This window comes from Lepisosteus oculatus, chromosome 13 (genome assembly GCF_040954835.1).
Source record: "Lepisosteus oculatus isolate fLepOcu1 chromosome 13, fLepOcu1.hap2, whole genome shotgun sequence".
Classification (NCBI taxonomy): domain Eukaryota; kingdom Metazoa; phylum Chordata; class Actinopteri; order Semionotiformes; family Lepisosteidae; genus Lepisosteus; species Lepisosteus oculatus.
The window spans coordinates 28,988,371-29,011,601 of NC_090708.1; the positions used below are offsets into that span (position 1 = coordinate 28,988,371).

General features: G+C 41.8%; 1 protein-coding gene across 1 annotated transcript; it reads right to left on the reverse strand.

Annotated features, from left to right (window-relative positions):
* LOC102684355 (protein SON-like) lies at positions 1 to 22,811 on the reverse strand. The gene is made up of 10 exons (XM_015361812.2): positions 22,695 to 22,811; positions 17,848 to 18,011; positions 16,407 to 16,626; positions 15,894 to 16,018; positions 9,864 to 14,657; positions 9,200 to 9,549; positions 8,723 to 8,869; positions 7,860 to 8,039; positions 3,142 to 3,252; positions 1 to 2,003 (listed from the first exon to the last, which is right to left on the reverse strand). Exons 1-10 carry the CDS (start codon positions 22,775 to 22,777, stop codon positions 1,827 to 1,829), a joined length of 6,351 nt encoding a protein of 2,116 aa, XP_015217298.2. The 5' UTR covers positions 22,778 to 22,811; the 3' UTR covers positions 1 to 1,826.
* Between the last annotated feature and the right edge of the window lie 420 nt (positions 22,812 to 23,231).

Sequence of the window (23,231 nt, forward strand, 5' to 3'; positions counted from 1 at the left end):
TTCTCCTTTCCCCTCTTTTCTTTCTCTTTCTTTTCCAAGAAGCCTCTTTTTAGCAAAGAGGGCACCATGCAGACTGATAAATACCCCAGTGTCAGGGACCCGGGGTGCCCATCCTGTTTTGTACCTGCTTTGATAAAATTTTCAACATCAACATCTGTTTCATGGTATCCAGTGGTGTATCCAGTTCACAAAGAGCTTTGAAGAGAGCCTGACCGAGAGCTGGCTTCCATGCACCAACAAACAGGGTTTTAGTGCTCCTAAAGGTCTCAGGTCATAAACCACAGGCTGACAAATTAGACAAATGTCCAGGAAGTATTCTTAGCTCTGCTCTATGTTAAGTCCCAGTTACAGTCTTGTGTGGCACAGAATTAACGAGGTGCAGTGAACTGATGTAACTGGACGGTAGATCTTAGATGTGTATAAACTAGAAGCACATGTACTGGAGTCAGGTAATATGAACATTCCTGAATCATTAGGAGTTGTGAACTTTTTTCTAATAACGTTTTGGCAATCGGGAATAAAAGACAGATGGTACAGCGGCATGGCCCTTTGTGCAGCTGCTTCCTGGGTTCAGTTCTGGAGTGGAGTGCCTTGTGTCATAATTTTGCATGTTTTTCCTCACTTGATGCTCCCATTACCCCCCATTTTCCACAGACGTGCTGCCTGGGTTTAGTGGCACCTTTGTGCTTGTGTTTGTACCCAATGACAGCTGGTGTCCCAGGGTGCATGGTGCAGTCCTCCTTCAAAATTGTGTGCATTTTATGGTTACTACTTTGAACTACAGGTGCATGGCAATTTAAAAGTCATTACTGAAGGCCACAATTGGAGCATGAAAAATACGGAAGCGACTGCATGCTCATAAAGTACAGCAATTTTCAATAAACTATCACTTTTCTTCACACCAAATTAAACACAATAACTCATGTTATGAAAGAGAGGAGGGAAAGCAGTTGTCCACAGGGGACAAGCAGTTCCTACTTCAGCCCAACAGCCCATCAGAGTGGTGTTCATCCCAGTTTCTAGCCAGGCTCTTATGCTGTAGCTATGTGGTGTGACCACATTTGTGAACTGATTACATCAATGAACACACGAGACAGACATCAACCACACAAAGGCTGCCTCTGAGGACACACTGAACACACTACAGAGCAAAGGTGGGGCGCCAGTTCCAGAAAGGCTCCAGGGAAAAGGGAAAAGGGGTATGTGTGAGGTAGGGTACACACGTGTAATAGTGTCAAATTAGGCATCGCTTGTTAGCATGCTTTTACTCTACCAAGTGTTCCAGGACATTAAGGATTAACATTTAAATTAGCTAATGTCGGGAGTTACTAAGTACTGTGACAATTTTGCATCAATCCAATCACAAAAAGCTCATGGTTTATGCATGTAGGTGACAGGATTTCTACATGTCACCTAGTTGATTAAGTTTAGAATTATAATGTCCATGCTAGCATGCAAGTTGTAAACTGTATGAAGACCATCAATGTTTTCTACAACCCATTTAGAATGTATGGAAAGTTGTAATACTGTATATAAAAAAAAAAAACAACAGGTCAAGGATGTGACCAGTAAAGCTGGCTGCATTTCATACATACAAGGTTTCTAGATTAAAACCGTTGCCTTTGAAGAATAACGCCCTGTATCCCAACAGAACTATCAGTTGTGTCTCAGAACAGTAATAGTTCAAGTTAAACTCCTGTTTGGAGTCCCATTCTTGTGATGGAGAACTGAATACTACTCAGGCCATGTTCAGGTGCATTAGGCACAAATGGAAGCCGTGGAGACGGGTCAGGTTTGGGGAGAGCACTGCATCCACACAAACTGCCTCACAATCTCAGAGCGGGGCTCAATCGCCATGTCTCTCGGTCCGTGACGTATAGCTTTACCTTCTTGACCCAGGCCTGCGGTCCGCTGCTGGACAGCTCCTCTGAGGACAGCACCTGCGCGCCGGTGGAACCAGTAAAGCGGCCTGGCATGGTGTTGGACTGGGCCCACGCATCCACCTGGGGAAGCAACCGGCTAAGGGTCAGCCACGGATTCACATGTGGCAGGGGAGGGGGCAGCAGCCACTCTGGAGAAGCTCAGGGGAGGTGTCAGTACTGGGTGCCATGATGGCCTGAAACCTGAACACTCATTTGCTCACAATGGTGTTGAAGGAAGAAAAACATAAAACTAACTCTATTAATAATTAAACACTTATGTGGAGGTTAACAGGTTCACCAGGGAGACAGGTTATTATAAAAAGGTCTTTATTGTTTAAACCTTGACTCTGCCGCCATTTTATTCATAGACATCCTAAAACATAGGGTAGTACCAGACCAATTAAAGTGAAAACCACAGTACCTATGGGCAACAAGCAAACATTCATTTTAATGAACTAAATTTTGGGGGAAAGTCAGGGACTTTAACTGGCCGACTGTGAAAATGTGAAAGTGGACAAAGGAGTCTCAGCGTGGTGACATGTCTGAGAATGTTGTGTGCATTACAATATCAATCGAGTAACCCTTTGATCTTCTGAAATACCCCATATGCAAGAACACCGAATTTAAGTTGAAGGAGAATATTTGTAAAACCCCTATTGCAATTTGAATAAGTGTTTTTTCTCATTTATGTTGTTCAAATACAGGAACAAAAGAATGGTTACAAATGAGGTGGCCTTTAGGCCCACCTGGCCTGTACAGCAGTTAGTAGATAATCCAAGGATCTGATCTAGCTGTTCCTTGAAGGAAGTCAGGGTATCATCTGGTTACCTTTACTCCATACTCTCACTCCACATTGGGTAAAGATGTGTTTTCTCTGTTTTAAACAAAGCAAAGCTTAATATTTATTAATATTAAGCATAAGCTGTACAGAAGGCCATGCAAAATAGGCAGAAGCCTTTTTTGGTCATTCATATACCAGTTAGAAGCGATTTTTATTCACTTTAAACCAATGAATAGGTAGCTTGTTTTATATTCCCATAAAATGTTTCTCTGTAAAATGATACTAAGTATATCTGCTCAGTTATTAATCCAATAAGTCCGCAGTCTCCCCAAACACCACCAACCGTGCTGATACAATGATCCCACTGTGGACCTGCAGCCCTGTGCAGCACTCCGCCCCTGGGTAGGAAATGGGGGAAAGAAGTGGCGAGGGGCTTACCTGCTCCTGCGCCCGATTCAACATGCAAATGGCGTTGACGTCGAAGGGGTTCTCAGCGAGCTTCTTCTGTGCCGCGGCTCTCTCGCTCATTGCCAGCGTGATGTCCACAGGCTGGGAGAGAAAGCACCACCAGTCACTAAAAGAAAACCGATCCCCGTCCATCCTTGTGTTTGCCCGTATCTGTGCAGCTGGGGCTCCGGGTGAGGGTTGGGGTGGGCTGGCACACAGGACCTAAAGGCACTGCTGGCATTGACAACACAGGAGCCTGAGGGCAGGTCGGCTTCCTGATCAGAGCAGCAGACATGTACAGCACTGATCTAAAACAGGCGATTTTCCTTCCCCACAACTGGTCAACAGTTTTCCTTCCAAAACAAATGCCATCTTAGTTTCAGTCCATATGAAACACTTTTAAACACTGAAATACCCAAAACACAAAATGCAGATTGCATTTACACTTCACAAATGTTAACAGAAAAGCTAATAAGAAACTCGTTATCTTAACTGTTTAAGCATAAATGTTTGAAGGGTACCATTTAAACTTCAAAGCCAAGATGTTAAAACGTAATAAGATGAAGAATATGTACACTGGCTCTCAGCACCTGACAGGTTGTAGCTGTGCAATATTTTTTTTTAGCTTTACTCTTTCATACATCAGAACTGTTTTGATTTCCCTTTAACGGTCGTGTGTTTAAGATATCAAAATTACCTGAACAATAAGTGTACAAAAGCAGCTAAAAAACATATCAAAGCCTCCAAAAAGATCTCAATTGGATTAAGAAAATTCAAATTTTATGCAATTTTAAATTTAGGCAAAATTAGAACAAATCAGTAACTAAAAATGCTCCTTAATGCATCCCACAACATTGTCAAGATCCTGACCTGATGTACATCTACATAACTGTCCTCCACAGAAGCAAAGTTTTGTTACTGCCTGAGGATCTGTGGAGGAGTAGCTTGAAGAAAAACTAAACAAGCAGGCGACTTTAAAAACTCACCAATATAATTTTAATAATTTTAATTTCTTTTGTACTTATTATGACAGGAATTATATCTCATCACATTGGGCACAAGCATAAACACTTATTTAGAATACAAAAAAGCACAACGGCTGAAATTAAAACCATTTAAGAGAACTACACAGGGCATTTACATGTTCTGTTTTAAAGTAAACCTCACAACAGAGGTAAAATGTAAAGCTGACATATGCTCACCTACACTTCATTGCATTTGAATGAAAGTTCCTGAGAATAAAACACCAGCGTTACATTATACAGTGTGACATCCTGTAACATGAACACAATACCACCAGTCACAACATTTCTAATATTAAGTCATTTTTGAGTTTGCAACTTTATGCTCTTGCAGTCTTGTAAAAATGTGATCAACTTTAGTTTCGATTTAAAAATATGAACTACGATGGTAAAATGAAAGTCACATAGAAAATATATTTTCCATCAGTAAGAGTCACCTTAGTCTTTCACAGAGGTGAAAACTAAAGGCCAGATCGAGTCTTTGGTGAAACAGCTAGAACCCGGTTATGAATAATGACCATGCACTGCTGTAAAAGTATCAGAAGCTTTTACTTTAAGAGCCCCTTCTTTGTTTCAGAAATCACAGCAGAAAAATTCCAAAAGTTTTAAGCAGGTATTAAAACCATTCTTCCATGTGCATTCAAATGAAACACTTGTGAATAAATTAACTCATTAAACAGTTTGAGGCAATTTTAAAGCCACACAGATGTCCCAGTAACTGAAAAAATACAAAATAAAAAGCCAGCTTTAGTGATTTCAGGAGCTTCCTTTAATAATCAACATAGCATTATGTACAATGAAAATAAAATGACATACTACTAAAAAGAAAAAAAAAACTACTAAAATGCCATTTCATATAAAAAGCCAAACATGATTACATTAGGAGAGGGGATTCTACAGGAATGTGGATTTCTACATTGCAACTGTTTATACAATTATGTACAAAGTGACAAGATCTGCTTCATTGTACACCTGAAATCAACAAGTCAGTGCTCTTAGCACTGCAATGCAGTGCAGAAGATTAAAATTTACAGATATTTTTTTGCGGCCTTTTGCATGTTCAGAGTACTAAACTACATCCCAGTATGTAAAATTCAATACAATCAGAGCAGGCCTTGTGTGGGAGCAGTGTCCCATACTTGGCGATTTTAGCCATGTCCTGGAGCCAGAGGACTTTCCCCAGGTGCTGGGATCTGTATTGACAGCACAGTGCTGCAGTACAAAAAAAAAAAAATTAACCTAAGCAGCAGCTGTGTGTGTGTAGGTGTGGGCATGCATAGACCAGAATTAGGATGACAACAGCACTGCAGTGCTTAAAGCAATTACCAGACACCTGTCTGAACAGACATGTAATGTCTTACAGAGCAGGAGTTTGGAGTGACTTAAGAGAGGTGGGCTGTCCACTTGTGCAACAACACCACTGAAGCACGTTTTTGCAATAACCTTAAGACCCAGCCTCCAAACACATTGACTCTAGAGAGCTCTTACACAGAAAACAGGCTAACAGGGCATCTGGTCCAGTGCCAACTTCCCTTTTGCAACACTGACTTTGTTACCCCTGCTGGTTTAAAAACTGAGGAATCTATACTGTATTAAACAAATTGCTCCATGTGGCAGATGCTGTACCCTGTTACTGGAGTACTGGCTCCAAAATACATTTGAACTACCATTTACTGCCTAGAAAAAAAAATGGAGCCAAAGTCCATCCAGCAGGGCACTTTCTCTACACCACAGAGCAGATAGAACTGAATAAGCAAGCAAGGGGAAAACAATTTCAGAAATCTTTAAGAAAAACAAAAGCACAAAACAGAACACCTAAAAATCTGAATTACAGTGACAAGATGTCAAACCAATGTAAGCTTTCTCAGTTGAAAATTTGCCAGTGGATCATTCATTTTGCACTCCAAATGTAGAGAATAGGTTTTGATTGTCACACAAGATCTACACAGAATTGGTGTCTTCTGCAAATTACAAGAAGTGAAGCTACTCTACATCTGTCTAAAGCTATAGTGTGGGGTGCTTTCCCTCTCTACAGGCTAGACATTGCCTTTAGCCTTGGAGCCAACAGTTTGTGTGAATCTAAGAGATGATCACATCAGAAAAAAGTAAAAATTCTCCTAAAAAAAAACAAACAGCAAGGATCAGAGATCTTTTCTCCCTCCATAAGAGAACATCTGGGTTTTCCTTTTTGAATTATCCGTTTAATCAGCACCAACTAAATAGCAAACTTTCTTTTCACACTGGCACACCAGAGACATGTCCGCACATTATAGTTTCATGCTGGTCACTTTCGAGGTGGAACCAAGCCATGGGACATTGGCCTCACAAGCTATGTGGCACTGGGCCAGAGCCAAGGCAAGAGCTAACATATACATTATTTAATTGTGACGGCCTGTCGTACACTACTTGAAAGAGAAAAGAACAATAGCAGTCAACATTGTGTAGCGGGAAAAAAAAAAGTCTAGCCATAAGAAGTTGAAACACAGGCACTTGTGACTATGGGTAGAATCTAGTGTTCAACAAAACCTGAAATCTTTCTGAAACTATAGAATCAATGACAATATACACAGGAAATGAACAGGAAAATAATTATCAGCACAAAACAGTGTTGTGATAAAACAGGAATACAAAAAAGAGATCTTATGATAAGTGTACGTCAGTCCACAAAAATGCCATTTTTATGACTTAACTCTTGGCCATTTTTATGACTTAACTCTTGGGCAGAGTCCTGCAGCTACTTACCTTCTGAAATTGGTGTCCAACCCCACACAGAATGACACCAACTTAACATACCAAATCTCTTAGGTTTGCCACACAGTTTCCCCTTTAAATTGTTTACATTAACAGATGAACTCTGTGAGGTCCAAATTTTTCTCTCCAAGTAATTTTCTTCTCCTCCTATTTGTTGGTTTTCATTTGCATACAGCAATGCATAAAAAAAACTCGAAGAAAAGCGAGACCACAGGATCCATGTTTAAAATAAATCCACACTACAGCACTGTGCACCTGTGGCTGCAGAATGCGTCCCATGTCCCACGATGTGGCTTGTACTTCAAATAGTGTGAAAGACCTGAGCCGTGCTGGGAAGGCTCAGTGAGGTTCTGGCTCAGCTCGGGTATGCCAGTGTAAGAAAAACTAATAAAAGTTCTCTTTAGGAAGGCTTGCACTGGTCAGTCACACAGCGCAAAGCTTCCATTGCTAAATGGCATGCTCTGGACACTCCTACCTTCTTTGTTAAAATCAGTTAGCGTTCAAACTGAGATTTTGGTTTATGAAGACTCCACACCCAGCAGTAACAAAATTCCTGGAATCTGGGGGCATTTAGATAGGTACAGGAGACAAGGAATTCCAACAGTTTACACTGAGTTTCCACAGACATGGTGCAGCGGTGTCAGGCCCTTTATCAGCACGCGCGCTTCTTGTCTAGCTGCCTCTGCTAGTGGGGGAGTGGATCATTCCCAACTGCAAGTCCAAAGACAACTCGCAACACAGGAAGTTTCTCTGCGGGTGTGCCAGTGATGGCTGCCTGGCGCAGGGGGCAGGCCTGGGGGAAGGGGGTGGGTGACTGCACTGGCTGCACTGGCTCCAGCTCAGCTTGCTAGCTGTGCCAGTCTCAGTCTACGAGCCCGTGCCCGCTTGGGAGCCCGCAGTGGAGGCGGGGGGCTGGAGCAGAGGCGCGGTTCCCACCTGCACAGGTGTGTCACCGAAGACGTCGTCCTTGCTGTCTTTCTCCTGCTTCGTGTCTACAGGAACCCACTCCCCATAGGCGCCGTCACTCTCTTTCTTCCTGTGCTGTGACCCAGACGACACGGGGAATTCCTTGGTCAGAGCTACCTCCGTCCGTGACACCGGTTTTGCTGATGGATTCTATGGGAACAGCAGCACAGGGTTCAGTATGTGGTATTCATGTTATATAACTGCTTTGAGTACCCCAAAGTTGATTTTTAAAACTTACTGTACCAATGGAAATACAGCTCCATTTCTTATTACTCTTAAGGTTTCCAAAAATAAATATACATCCTCTGTTCTATAACCAGCCCTCGGTACCTACATTTAGATCCTCTAAATTTTCAGAGGAAACTTCAGAAAAGAGGGAGCAATTTTTTTTTGCTTTAAAAATTCCATATGAAAATGAAGCTCAGCTATAGGCTCAGATATACTAATTCATTATTACACTTTCTGTTGAAAAACAAGGTTTCTGTATTGTGGCCACCTAGCAGCACAGTAACATTTCAGCTGAACTTCACTGTGTGGATGGCTGGAGTTCTATTTTAATTTGAGGGTATTGATAATCTGTAACTCAAATTTCCTGACTAGAAACTCTGCATTGTATTATCATCATGACAGTTTGTACACTATACTATTACAAGATACCATCTTTGTTGTATCAAGTTCTGCTGGTGGGCTATTCACATTTTTATTGTACTGTGATGCTATAACTAATTGTGATTTTAATAATGCTTAGCCCAGAACCAGCTGCAAACTATACTGATTCTGTGCTAGCATGTGCTTTGTTCAATTAGTGATGTACAAAGTATGTAATGTCTTACACTGAGACTGAAGGAAATCCCCTTGTTTTCACCAACTCGAAGAGCCTGGCTGCCAAAAGGCCTCTCTTCATCTTCATCATCTGACACATGCGGCTTATTGATAATCTCATTCTCGTCCTCTTTACTCTCAGCAATCTGCTTACACTTCTGCAGGAACAGAGAGACATCACTTCAGAACAGCCATAGCCTTGCAATTACAAAATGTAAAAATCAAATAAAAATGGCAGAAGTTTTTTTTTTAAATAAACACATAGTATGCAACTTCATTAGACTTCAATAACCTTCATCACCTTTTGCATGAAAACTCCAAGTAACCAGTTTTCCAATTATCACATGCAACTGTTTTATTTCAATATTTAAACAATTTGACAGCAGTATTTTCATGAAGAATTATAAAAAATATTTTAGATGGCCACGATGTTCTGAACACATTTAGAAAGACACTACATTTCACTTTCAACCACCAGTGTCCCTCACCTCAGTAAGCTCCTTAATGCTGATGCTGTTTGCCTTCTGAACCACCTTTCTCTTCACCTCCTCAATGGGCAGGGGTGCAGGTATGGATGACATTGTGGACATGTTGGGCATTGTTTGCAGGGTGGGAAGAGTGGTGGGTAGGGTATTCATTGTGGGGAGACTAATAGGCAGACTCATGGGCAGACTCATGGGCAAGGGAAGGGGCAGAGGAAGAGACAGAGGCAGCACTGGGGGTGGGAGAGGCAGCTGCAGTATAGCTTTGGGCTTCAGGCTCTCTGGAATGGGCACGCCTGCCTTGGCACACATTGCAGCAGCATTAGCCTTGGCAATCTCCAGCAGCTGGTCTTTATCTGTCAAAGAAAAGCATCAATACACTGAAACACCATTCATGCCACATAAGGCAAGACGTTGACTACTCTGAACATATAAAAAAGCATCACTTATTTTCAGCTGCATTAAAACACAGTTTTCATCTTTGGTTTTAATTGCTTATTTAACTGGCCTCATCTATATTAAACCTTAAAGTGGGATATCAAACTATTTTGAAGAATATGACTTCAGTGACACAGCTTAACTCTGACTGCAACATCATATTTGTAACAGACCAATCATCACAACAATAACAAAACTTAAGAAGTCAAAAACTATGCCTGGCAGGTCTTACCCAGCTCAGTGAGGCGTGGAGGGGTCTTGCTAGTGCTTCGCCGGGTTCGTGATTTGGACCTTCGCCTCCGCAGAATGAGGATGGGTGAGTGGCTGGGGGCACGCCTCCGCCAGCGATCAACAGAGCGGCTACGGTATCGGGAGCGACCCTGTCTCCTGCGGGAGCTAGAACGTCTACCCCTGGAACTGGAACGAGACTTCCTCCGGTGCTTGGATGTGGAGCGTGATCTGGAACGCCGAGCTCGTGCTGTGGACCTTGACCGTGAGCGCTTCCTCTTAGCTGGAGAATGGGACTTTGAACGCTTGCTTTTCTCAACAGATTTTGATCTCTTCCTTCTTGCTGGGGATCGGGACTTTGACCTCTTACTTCTTCTTGGAGAACGGGATTTGGAACGTTTTTTTCGTGCTGGTGATCTTGACTTGGATCGTTTTCTTTTTGGAGATCGAGATCTTGAGCGCTTGGTTCTTGTTACAGATCTTGACTTTGATCGTTTCTTTCTAGCAGGTGACCTGGATTTTGATCGCTTTCTTCTTGCAGGAGATTTGGATTTCTTCTTTCTACTACGAGATCTAGACCTGGACCTCCTTCTTCTCACTGGAGACCTGGACTTTGACTTCTTCCTTCGACTATTAGATCTGGAACGTTTCCTTCGAGTGACTGATTTAGATCTTGAGCGCCTTTTGCGAGCAGGTGATCTAGACTTCGATTTCTTCTTCCTGGAAGGAGACTTAGACTTTGAACGTTTCTTTTTAGTGGGAGATGTGGGTGAATGCTTTTTTTGCTTTGAAGATCTGACATCTTTGCTAACTGAAGGTGATCTGGATTTTGAACGTTGCTTTCTTGCTGAGGGTTTAGCCTCTGCTGATGGTGATCTTGAACTAGATCGATTAATTTTCTTTTCAGACTTTGAATTTTCTTCTGCTGCTGGAGATGAATTATCTTTTGCAGGAGATACTGATTTTGTGCTTGGTATTACAGAGGGAGATCTAATATCAGACCTGATTACTTCTTCAGGAGATACTAGCTTTGTAAGATTCTCTGCTTCAGTAACACTGGAATCGGTTTGTTTAGGTGCAGAAGAATCAGGCTTTGTAGAACTATCAGGACCTGATGTCAGAGATTCTGGCGGTCTATCCAAGAGGGGTGAAGTGGACCTTGTGGGCTCCTGAATGCTTAGTGATGGAGATCTCAAATCTCTGCTGGAAGAAGGTGACATCGATATCTTTTCTCCATCTTTAATTGAAGATGACCTAGATTGCTCATTTGAACTTTCAATCTGTTGCATGGTAGGTCCCGACTGTTCGTCTGCAGTGGGAAGGCTCACTTCTATGTGTTGCAAGGTGGGTCCCGACTGTTCGTCTGCAGTGGGAAGGCTCACTTCTATGTGTTGCAAGGTGGGTCCCGACTGTTCGTCTGCAGTGGGAAGGCTCACTTCTATGTGTTGCAAGGTGGGTCCCGACTGTTCGTCTGCAGTGGGAAGGCTCACTTCTATGTGTTGCAAGGTGGGTCCCGACTGTTCGTCTGCAGTGGGAAGGCTCACTTCTATGTGTTGCAAGGTGGGTCCCGACTGTTCGTCTGCAGTGGGAAGGCTCACTTCTATGTGTTGCAAGGTGGGTCCCGACTGTTCGTCTGCAGTGGGAAGACTCACTTCTATGTGTTGCAAGGTGGGTCCCGACTGTTCGTCTGCAGTGGGAAAGCTCACTTCTATGTGATGCAAGGTGGGTCCCGACTGTTCGTCTGCAGTGGGAAGGCTCACTTCTATGTGTTGCAAGGTGGGTTCTGACTGTTCCTCTGCAATGGGAAGGCTCACTTCTATGTGTTGCAAGGTGGGTCCCGACTGTTCGTCTGTAGTGGGAAGGCTCACTTCTATAGGTTGCAAGGTGGGTCCTGACTGTTCGTCTGCAGTGGGTAGGCTCACTTCTATGTGTTGCAAGGTTGGTCCTGACTGTTCGTCTGCAATGGGAAGGCTCACTTCAATGTGTTGCAAGGTGGGTTCTGACTGTTCCTCTGCAATGGGAAGGCTCACTTCAATGTGTTGCAAGGTGGGTTCTGACTGTTCCTCTGCAATGGGAAGGCTCGCTTCAATGTGTTGCAAGTTGGGTCCAGACTGTTCATCTGCAGTGGGACGGCTCGCTTCAATGTGTTGCAAGGTGGGTTCTGACTGTTTGTCTGCAAAGGGAAGGCTCGCTTCAATGAGTTGCAAGGTGGGTCCAGACTGTTCGTCTGCAATGGGAAGGCTCGCTTCAATGTGTTGCAAGGTGGGTCCAGACTGTTCGCCTGCAATGGGAAGGCTCACTTCAATGTGTTGCAAGGTGGGTCCAGACTGTCCTTCTTCAGTGGGAAGGCTCAATTCAATCTGTTGCAAGGTGGGTCCAGACTGTTCATCTGCAGCTGGAAGGCTCACTTCAGTATGCTGCAAGGTGGGTTCTGACTGTTCATCTGCAGTGGGAGAGCTCACTTCTGGGGGTGCTGCTGATAGTGAGCAAACAGACATAAAGCCTTTTTCTACCGAAGGCAACTGAGAAGTAAAGCACTTTTCACTTGTCATCAATTTTGGTATCATACTTTGATCTGTTTGGGGAGACCTACATTCATCTACCTCGTGAGGTTTCTCACCAATTGTTTCATCCCTTAACGAGCAACTATTTTTTGTCTCTTCTACAAGGGTGAGAGGTCTTACAGGAGAAACAGACTGGCGTGTCACACTATTGTCTATCAATGGGGGTACGGGCTTCCATGTTGCACCTGGTGCTACTAATATGTCTGTATTTGGATCTGAAGACTCACTTGATATTTTAGTACTTTCCACAGGAACCATCTGTTTTGTGGACTGGGGTGATTCAGTTTCACTAGACTCTAAATGCTTTATTGCCTCTATATTTTCTTGGGAACCCAAAATTCCAGAAGAGGTCTCCAATCCAGAAGCTGCTTCTAAAACAGACTTTAGCAATGTAAGAGGCTCAGGCGGCATTTCAGTTGTAGGGGCCACATTGGTAATGCACTGATTTTTATCAGGGTTTTTGGATTTTGAGTTCTCCTCTTTGACTGAAGATGGACTTTTCTCTGCAGATCCTCCATCTCTTGAAAGAGACCTTGATTTGGACTTGTCTCTTGTTAGAGATCTTGATTTTGAATGCTTACTAGTAGTAGCAGGTGACTTAGATTTTGACATCTTTTTATTTTTGGGAGATTTAGATTTTGACCGTTTTCGTCTTGAAGGAGATCTAGACTTTGACCGCTTGTTTTGTCGCGGGGACCTTGATTTGGATCTTTTTCTTTTAGGAGATCTAGATTTCGAGCGTCTCCGCCTTGCTGGTGATCTAGACTTTGAGCGCCTGGTCCTCCTTGGCGATCGAGACTTTGATCGCCTGCTTCTTCTAGGAGATCTGGACTTGGACCTTATTCGTCGTGGGGACCTGGTTTTTGACCGCCTGCTTCTCCGAGGAGACCTTGATTTTGAGCGTCTGCTTCGTACCACAGATCTAGAACGTGATCGCCTGTTTCGCCTACGCGATCGAGATCTCGACCTCCTGGATCGGGAAATTGACCGTCTATTTCTTGTGATTGATCTAGAAACAGACTTTCGGTTGCGTGAACGAGATCTAGATCTCGAGCGCCTGCTCCTCCTAAAAGACCTAGATCTAGACCTTCGATTTCTCCTAAGTGATCTAGACCTCCTCGATCTGGACCTCGAACGCCTTACTCTTATTGGAGACCGAGAAACGGATCTCCTGATGCGCCGTGTTGATCTAGATCTTCTGGATCGCGATCTTGAACGCCGGCGTCTAGACAAAGATCTAGACCGTGACCGGCGGTTCCGTGTGAAAGACCTGGATCGTGTGTATCTACGCCTGGGTGACCTGGACTTGGATCTCTTGTTCCTTGTACGGGATCTTGACTTGGTACGCCTGCTCCTTTTCAGAGAAGGTGATCTAGATTTACGACCAGACTTTCTGACAGACCTGGATCTAGACCTCCTCCTTCCTGATCTTGATCCGGATCGCTTCTTCTTCGGGCTACTCCTCCTTTTTGAAGTAGACCTGGATCTTCTCCTGGATGAAGAGCGTACCCTCCTAGACCCTGACTTTCCAGAAGTACGTTTCTGGCTTCGCGAACGGCTCTTGCTCTTCCTAGATGGTGTGCGTCTTGAGCTCTGCTTTTTCGATTGAGACCTTGATCTCGATCTAGATGCAGAAGGACTCTTTTTGGCTTTCTGGCTCTCTTTACCCTTTCCATTTTTTGCTTCAGGGCTATCCTTGATTTTCTGAGCCTCTGTTTCTTTTTCAGCAGGCTCTTCACTACTTGCAACCTCCATTTTAGGAATAATGTCAGGCAGGTCCTGAACTTTAGCTGGATTTACTGAATCAGTACATTCAGGTACCACACCATCCACTTCTGCAGAACTATCCTTGTTCTCTGAGGATGATACCTCTGGTTCAACTGAAACAAGATGCATTTCAACGACATTCAAACTCAGGTCCTCCCCTGGAGTCACCTCAGAAACCTTCTCCAGAGACTCACACGTTGCAGGTGCCACTTCCAGTACAGTGACAGGTGATGCACTCTCCTGGGGTTTCTCTGTAGAGACCAGTGGTGAGGCACCATGAAGCTTAGAGGAATGTCTCATTTCAGATTCTGATTCTGTTCCAGTGGCTGATGTGCTCTCAGATCTGGAATGAGTAGGAGAGTTCTTTACTTCTTTCTCTTCTTCCTTTTTCCTTTTCTTTTTCTTCTTTTTGCCTGCATGCTTCTTCTGCTTCTTGGTTTTGCTGTCACCTTCATCCACAGCCACTTCTGTGGTTAGAACAGAATACTACAATTAAACCAGTCCAACTACTAATCTCATAACAATGAAGAAACATTTACATAAACTGTTTCCTCAAACTATGAATGTCAATATGAACGTTTAGTTCATACATTGGGACAGATCTGTTGACTACTAAACTTGTATTTGCACGGCCACACACTAGGTACAATTAATAACCAATAATAAAAAGCAATATATGGCAGTACAATGAAAAATTGATAATATTAACTTTAGTTTCTGTAGCACAGTAATGTTTAAGTCATGCATTTACAAAAGAAAAACATTTGTTTGAGAGTTATAATAAAGTACATTCCAGAACACTTCCTCAATTTCTTAGCACAGCTACACTAGACAATCCAGTATTAGGCAATGATTCTGAATTTTTACACTTTAATACCTAACTGCAAAATTAGTTTGCAAATTTAGGAAACTTTTTAAATTGATTCATTTTTTCCCCACAAACATGTTTACTGCGTTCATGCCAGTCTGATTTCAGGGACTGGGAGTCAAATATATTGAAGAGTAAAGGGATGTTTATCCCAATTTATCTGTATATGTAAGTGGATAGTGTATCAAAATTATTATAAATACTAAAAGAATATTCTACATTGTCAGCCTGAAAGAACACAAACATTTTTAGACGTGAACACAGACACTTAACAGTGGACATGAACCAAGCACCCTTGGCATACTGTATTTTGCTGTAATTAAAACTAAATTCAGAGTGCAAACTACAAGCTAGGAAAATAAAAGCAAAAGGTTTTCTTGTAATATGAAAAATGGTGCACAAATATAGTACTCAAATATTCCTTAAAAATGGCGTGCTGCATGTTAAAAGCTGGTATTACAACCTGAGAATAATAAGATAATGTCCAAATGGCCTTGCGTTAACTAGACTTGCTGCGGACACTGATTCCAAGATAAACACATCATTACGCAATGAGGTGGTGTTCAGTGGATTGGCACACAACATCTAATTTTAAGAATGTTTAAAATGTGTTTTCATACCTATTTACAGTACACAAACAATTGCCCAACTGCACTAACATTATAAAAAAGGTTGCAGTAAGATCACATTATAGCAAGGCTATACAGTGTAAGGTTTTCTTGTGTGATTGCTACGATGTTCCAATTACCTACTATTTAAAGATTGAGGACCAAGATATTTTTGCTTTAACATTTGTATATCCTATTATTCACAATTTTCTCTACTATTTGCTTGCCTGTGATGGGCCTCTCCTTGGGTCCACACACCAACAACTCAGTTTTATCCACTTCTCCCTCTTGGGCATTCTTGTCTGCTTCCCCAGCAGTGCCTTCTGTGTTGAGCTGCACATCATTCTTCACACTGCAGTGAAGTGAACACAGCTGGATGACATTCTGATGTGTCAAGGCAACCTTAGCAAAAGTCTGCCCGCCATTCCACACTTTACAAAATTACACACACAGTAAACATGGAAAGCAAAGTATGAATATTAAATTGCAAGACCCCCTCCTTTTAGCTGTTCTATTCTAAAATTAACATTTGTCATATTCACTTCCAATCTTTTGGAAGTACACAGGATAACAAAATTATACTAAGACACTAGCATATACAACAACATGTTTAACAGGTTAGACATGCTGCCTGTATTCTAAACTCAAACCAGGTCTCCCAGTTTAAGCAGCACTGAATCCCACACGATCTCCCACCAATACCAGGAAGCCACTGAGCAAAAAATAAAGCAGGCACAGACCTAGACCGGGTCCGAGATTCTCCTTCAGACTCCTGCCCAGACTCAGAACTGCTCTCTGAACCAGAGCGACATTTCTTCTCCTCTTTACGTTTCTTCTTTTTCTTCTTGCTCTTGTGTCTCTTATGCTTCTTATTCTTCTTTCTGGGTGTTTCACTGCCCTCTTTGGTGACCATCTCCTCTACAGGAGGAGTACCCTCGGGGGCTGTGTTTTTCTCTGTATCTGCAACACAATGTCACACATTCAACACAAGGTACAAAGTGACAGGCTGACTAAACTTCACACCACCTTTGCAGCTAGATCATAAATTACATCATGGAGCCAACTGCTATAACACCAATATCAATATATTGATCTTGATAGGGCAGGGGTGTCCAAACTTTTTTTATTGGGGGCCAGATGGAGAAAACAATATGGAGTCACAAGCCACAGGCTATATCAAATAAAATAAACAAACAACACCGGATATCCGTGCATTCCAATAATCAAATTGCCTTTTAATTTAGTGGACTACACTAATAGGTGAGTTTTAAGTATTTTGTACTGTAAGCTTGAAATGACCTTTATAAATAATGATAGTACATAAGTTTTATATACCTGTAAGATTTCAGAAATTTTACTCACTAGTGATAACTCTACTAATGGGAACAGTGAAGCTGTGTCTTGGACTGAAGAATCACTGTCAAGCGTTAGTGTTGTGAAGATTCAGAGTACATCACAGAGGTGACTGATCTTGGATCTCACTTGGCTCTTTAGTGTTTTTAGAGAAAATGTTTGCTCGCATATGTATGCTGAACAAACTCAGCATTCTTTTGGCATGGCGCCTCAACTGTGGAAATCTGGATTTTTCCAAGCTCCTGTAGAACTCCGGCAGTGGGAGCATTCATAATGTCTCCTTACATTATATTCCTTCATTACAGCAACTGATTCTTGGCATATAAACAGATACACTTGCCTCTGAACTCAGTGAAAAAGTATTCATTTTGTCAGCATGGCTTGAATCTCCTGCATTCGCTGTCAATTTTTAGTTTCCTTGGTTCCGCCATTTCGAATAGCTTGCTAACATTAATGTACAGAATTAAAGTTTTGAAGAGGGTAAAGAGGAGGAGAGATGGTAGCTATTCAGTTTTGAGATGTGATTTTACGTGATGCCGGCCCCTAGTGTTTAAAATAGGAACTGCATTTTTACTTAAAATCAGGCCAAGTTTATAGTTCAAAATTAACTCACGGGCAGCTTCAGAAACCGTGGCGAGCCATGGTTTGGACAACCCTGTGATCAGGTTTTATTTCTTTTTCAATTCATAGGGTTTAAAGACTGCAGAACACGAAGTGAAGATGATACTCTACTAGTATTTCCTTGTTACAAAAGGAGCACTTGTGATATTTGTTGTTCAGGTGACGGACAGACCCAAGAATGCTGATGCAGGACAGGGAATCACTTGCCTGGTTGGCTGTTTCGAGGGTGCTCCACAACTCCAGCTTGGACAGTATGCATCTCAGCTACTGCCTCCGCCTGGCTTTCCACAGCCCCTGCAGCCTGTTCCTCGGGTCCTGGCATTTCCCCGGTGAGAGTTACTCCACCATTCGGTTGACCATCACTTGTCATTCTGGAACAGAAAGCACAGAGAATTCAGCTTGATCACCCTAGCCTGCTACATGAATACTCTATGACCTATTGGTAATGTTCACACAGTCTCATTTACAGTAACTGGACTTCACTATGAGGCCAAAAGTAAAAATAAAGGGCATGATGTGTTTTTACTTACCTATGATGTAACAATATTGAAAAAAATTAATTACTCTTAAGAGGTAACTTAATACTTAAAAACTCAACACTTTGAAGAAGACATCCAACCAAGTGATACCCAGGTGTCCAAGTTCTTGGTTTCAAAATTAGTTTTTCCCCACAAAACAGGAGATTGCATTCAAATATGAAACCTGAACAGTGTGAGAATTAGAGCCTGGGAATCACAATTTTGGATTAACTTATAATAAGGGACTGTTCTAAATGCCTCTGTGATACATCTCTCTATAAATCTGTGAGGAACCAGCTCTGTAAGTCCCTTTGAAAAACTGAACATGTAAATATAATTTTTGCTAATGTGCCTGTTCAGGTCTGCAAAGGGGTATTTTGTAAGACTGGGAAGTGTGATGGGTTTATATAAAACAGCTGCCTCACAGCTCCAGAAACCAGGCTTCTCTTCCAGGCTCTGCAGCTGTGTGGGGTGAGCATGTTCTTTTTGTGTGTCTGAGTTGAAGTCCTGTCTCATGCCAGAGTTATGTCAGTTAGAGCAGTACATAATGTTAATTTGACAATGAGGTGATGCTTATTTAAAGAATATGGCAAAAGCAAGCAGAAGAACCACCTCACAGATCACTATTTGTTATTTGACTGCACTGTGATGTACCATATACAAGGACAACTACCCACAAATATCAGAGTATAACTCTGCATCTACAGATAGAAATATTCATTCGTTTAAAACACAATCATACACCAGAAGTATTGCCATCATTTTCTAAGTAAATAAACTCTCAACCTCAATGACTGTTGTCTTAACTCTCCACAGAATAAGTTACCTGCCAAACTATAAGAATGTAAGAAACGTAAGAATGGTTACAAACAAGAGAGGTTCATTTAGCCCATCTAACCTATTTGGTAATCAACAGTAATTCTGCTGTTTCTTGAAGGAGATTCAACAACCTGGCTGGGTAGCCGGTTCCAAACACCATTTGGGTAAAGGACTGCTTTTTTAAAAATGAAAAATTCCCTGTTGTTTCCGCTTATAGTCCGTTGTTCACTGCTAGATCATTGGGCTGATTATGTCAGGTCTTTAAGGATTTTGAATTCAAGACGTGTTAAAGAATAAAACATTTAGTTCTTTCAGCCTGTCTGGACATTCCTTTAAAACCAAAAAACAACATCCAGTTGCTCTTCTTTGGATTCCAAAGCCACATTATACTTTCTATTAAATGGTGATTAATATATATATACACAACATTCTAAATGGGACCTTGGTAATGTTATTATACGTTTGACTATGTATGATAACATTATTTGCTATATTTCCTCTTCACATTGTCTAGAAGATGTAAATGATGTGTCAACATAAAAACCTAAAAGGCTTTTTTTCATAAATTAGATTTTCTGGCTCTGTGTTGCCCATTTTGTATTTATAGTTTATGTTTTCACTACCTGCATGGAAAACCCTGTGCTTGTCTACATTAAACAATCTGCCAGGTGTCTGTACAGTCTTACATTTTATTTAAATCTTTTTTTTAATTTAGCCTTCTACAGTGTTTGCAACCTCCTCTCTCTAGTACCATCTGACTAGTCTACTTAATTTTCTAGTATACTGATATACATTAAGAAGAACAGTAATCCTAGTACAGGTACTTCACTAATTACACCATCCCAATTTGAGTATTGTCTTATCTGTGAATGGTTTTCTATATAAATTCCAATGCAAACATTCATTTCCCTGAATGCCTCCCACCTGTACAATATGAACTAACCTTTTTTGAGGAAATTCCTCATAAGACTTCCAAAAACCTAAATATGTAAAATGTCAGATGTGTATATATCACTGCTGTTGTTTGTTCAATAGCACGTAGGTTCAACATGGCCTACCTTTTCAAAATCCAAACTATTTCCTAGTATCTTATTTACGTCGCATTAAGTTCTAATTGTTTTATAAACATTATAAGAAGTCAGATCTGATGGCCTGTAATCGCATGCCTAAGTTTTATGATTCTTCTGGGTATTATTGCTGTCTTGAGCAATTGCTGGAAACGCAGTGTCAATGTCTTCTTAATGACAAATGTTTCCTTGAGTGTATTGGGTAAAATAACCATTGAACCCTGGGGGTTCATAAGTCACAAGTTGTTCCATACCCAAAACACTTCTGCCTCTTCTATGTACACAATACTATTTAATACAGTACTCCCATCTTTTCACTGCATGGGGAGGTTATTTTCTTTTTTTCTTAGTGAACACCAAAGTTAAACACTGATTTACCACAACAATTTCTAAGTTTCCCATTATTGTTAATACATTCAATTTAATCCTTAGTAGTTCTTGTACTGTTGCAATACTTAAAGAACTATTTTAGTTGTCATTGCAATATTATTTTCCATTTCTCTTGCATTTTATCATATTATTTTACTTGTGCCTACAATTAACTGGATTCCTCTTCTTTAACTGGATCATGTTGTTGGTTAATCTAACACAGCACATTATTTTACCTTTTATTTTAGTTTTACCTTTTAACATTTCACATTTCAAACCAAAATTACAAATACATAAAGTTTATTACGACTGTCCACCAAACATACACTGGGTTTGTATTTTTTAATAAATGCACAAAATGCTCCACCTTAAGTTTCCAGTGTCAGAAATATACCACAATCTAACTTATAGCCGTACAGTTTGGTCACCACTCTCAAGACACCGGATAATGCATTTTAATCAGCAGGCAAAACCGCTTGTTTACATTGATTAAATTGTGGAAAAAAAGTGTATTATAAACCCGCATCAATCAATAAACGAAGTGATATATAGGTAGCGCACCGTAAGAATTAAAAGCCCTTTCTGGGTCTTTCTAGACAGTTCCGCACTTCGTCAAAAACCTGTTTAATGTCGCTTTTTTGTCGACCGATAACGATTTAATCTCGGGAATTACTCAAAATACGACATTTTAAGGTTAAACACAGATCAGAAACCTCAATGCACAATGGTGGTGGTGGAGGGGAGTCCCCATTAACTGTAAAGCGCTTTGAGTGGAGTGTCCAGAAAAGCTCTATATAAGTGTAACAAATTATTATTAATAGGTGTTTCAAGACTCACAGTACCCCGTTTAAAATGCAGTACTTGGCGGTGTTTGGGCCTGCTTTGTTTGCTCTGTGCGCTATAGACTGACTCAAACAGAAAACAAGGCCGTTTCCCGGCCCGGAAAAAACCATAACCCGAGTAAACATCAAAAACGGGGGAAGCAGGCTACGCCACCTAAAACAGATCGATACGTTATCTTTACCAATTACACCATCTCAGCACAACATGCCAGGTGGCGACAGGCACCGAGTTTAACTGCGTCTAAAATGTCTTTTTTTAGTAAAAACAAACAGCTAGATACTGAGACCAAATTAAAAATAAATCACAGTTCTCCACCTATTTAAGCAGTCCCTGGGGCCCAGGTTTGTACAATGCGAACTAACCGGACAAGACACCGAAGAAACCAAGCACGCAGACTGTCCTTCTGGTCGCCATGGCAGGGATCCCCCCCCCCCCGTCTTCCCGGTCCAAACCCCCAGAGAAGCGGGAAGCGCGGCGGCTGCACTTCAGCCCGCCGCCAGCAAACAGGCCGAGGCGCCGCCGCACTCAGGCCTTCATCCGTCCCAGAGCACAGAGCCGTGGGCAGACAAATCCGCGGGTTCGGCCCCCACACTTACAGTTGTGCAAAATCCGTCTCACCTAGTAAAATAAGAACGATCGAAAACGAGAGGCTCATGGCCACAACGCGCAGCAGCAATATAATATATAATTATTTCGTCAACGTGACTCAGGGAGCGAGTTAATAATAGCAGCCGGAGAGACAACGTGCTCTTATGTAATGGCTGCTCCAGTGAGTGGATTCCGCTCTACTTTCGCAAAGGCAGGAAACCTCTTTGCTGTTACACGATACATACGTCAGCGCCCTTGGGTTTGGAAAGGCGCTTTATAAATAAATGGTATTATTCAAATAATTACCTCCGTACACAGGCCCAAGACCGCACATACACTCACGTTTTAAAAATATATCTATTAAATTTAACAGCCGTACCAGAAGTTAAAGACTACGGTATTACGAAACCACCCTCTAGTTACAACACACGTTTGCTGTATCCGTGTCTGTTAGAAGCACGAAGCCCCAAGTTTAACGAGGCCGAGAGCTCATGGCACCAGCGGGACCTTACAGTCGCTCATGACTCCGCAGCAGTCATGGCTTCCAGGAGGTTCCTCGCTCGGGCAACGCACATTCAAATCCACCAGAAATCGTCATCGGACGAAAAACCGATATCCAGGCAGTTGTTTTTTTTTTAATTAAAAAATGCAGTCATGGGCCCGACCCACGATTTCGTGTCTGCCCGTATTTAACACGAATCCCAAAAACAAAGACACGCCGCTCGCAACCGGCCGTAGTCCGTTGTACGACCCGCGGACCCCGGGAACAGATCGGACTCTCTTTCTACTCTCCTAGCCAGGCTACTCCATTGACTACATGTTGTTGAAATGTTGAATAAATGATATTTACCCCGTATGCTGCCCTTCGTCTTCGATTTCTCTGATTTTATTCATTACGAAATCCCGGAAAATCTGCTCGATGTTGGTCGCCATGACACTCGGAGCAAAAAAAAAAACAGTCCTCCACTCTCCCAGCACCCCCAGCGAGCGTTCAAGGCTTTCTATACCAGCATGCACTTAGATAGGGTCCTCCCATAGAAATCTCGTAATAATAGCACGGTTTGTCTTAGAGGCCATGTGATATACGAGACCTTATCACGGTACGGTCAGTATTCTAGTGATAAATTATTATTCATACATCAACAATAATAAATGTGATAACATACGTATCTCTGTAAAAATAATATATTTTAAAATAAAGCCTGTATATTGCCACTATAAAATGTCTGATCGATGCCGCTTTAAAGTGTACTTTTGAGACATATCAAATATTATTGACAATCGAACTCGCGTCAGGTCTACAAATTATGCTTTACTGCAATATGTTAAAAACTTCGCAGTTTCAATATTCAATATTTAAGAAATAATAGATTTTTTTTTCTGAGTT

What these genes read in the sequence shown, in the direction of transcription:
- LOC102684355 (XM_015361812.2), bottom strand. Translation starts at nt 22,777, where the DNA reads ATGGCGACCAACATCGAGCAGATTTTCCGGGATTTCGTAATGAATAAA. An exon ending in GCATTAAGGAGCTTACTGAG is followed by an intron (nt 8,870 to 9,199) that starts GTGAGGGACACT and finishes CTGTTCCTGCAG; the next exon opens with AAGTGTAAGCAGATTGCTGA. An exon ending in TGAATCGGGCGCAGGAGCAG is followed by an intron (nt 2,004 to 3,141) that starts GTAAGCCCCTCG and finishes TTGCTTCCCCAG; the next exon opens with GTGGATGCGTGGGCCCAGTC.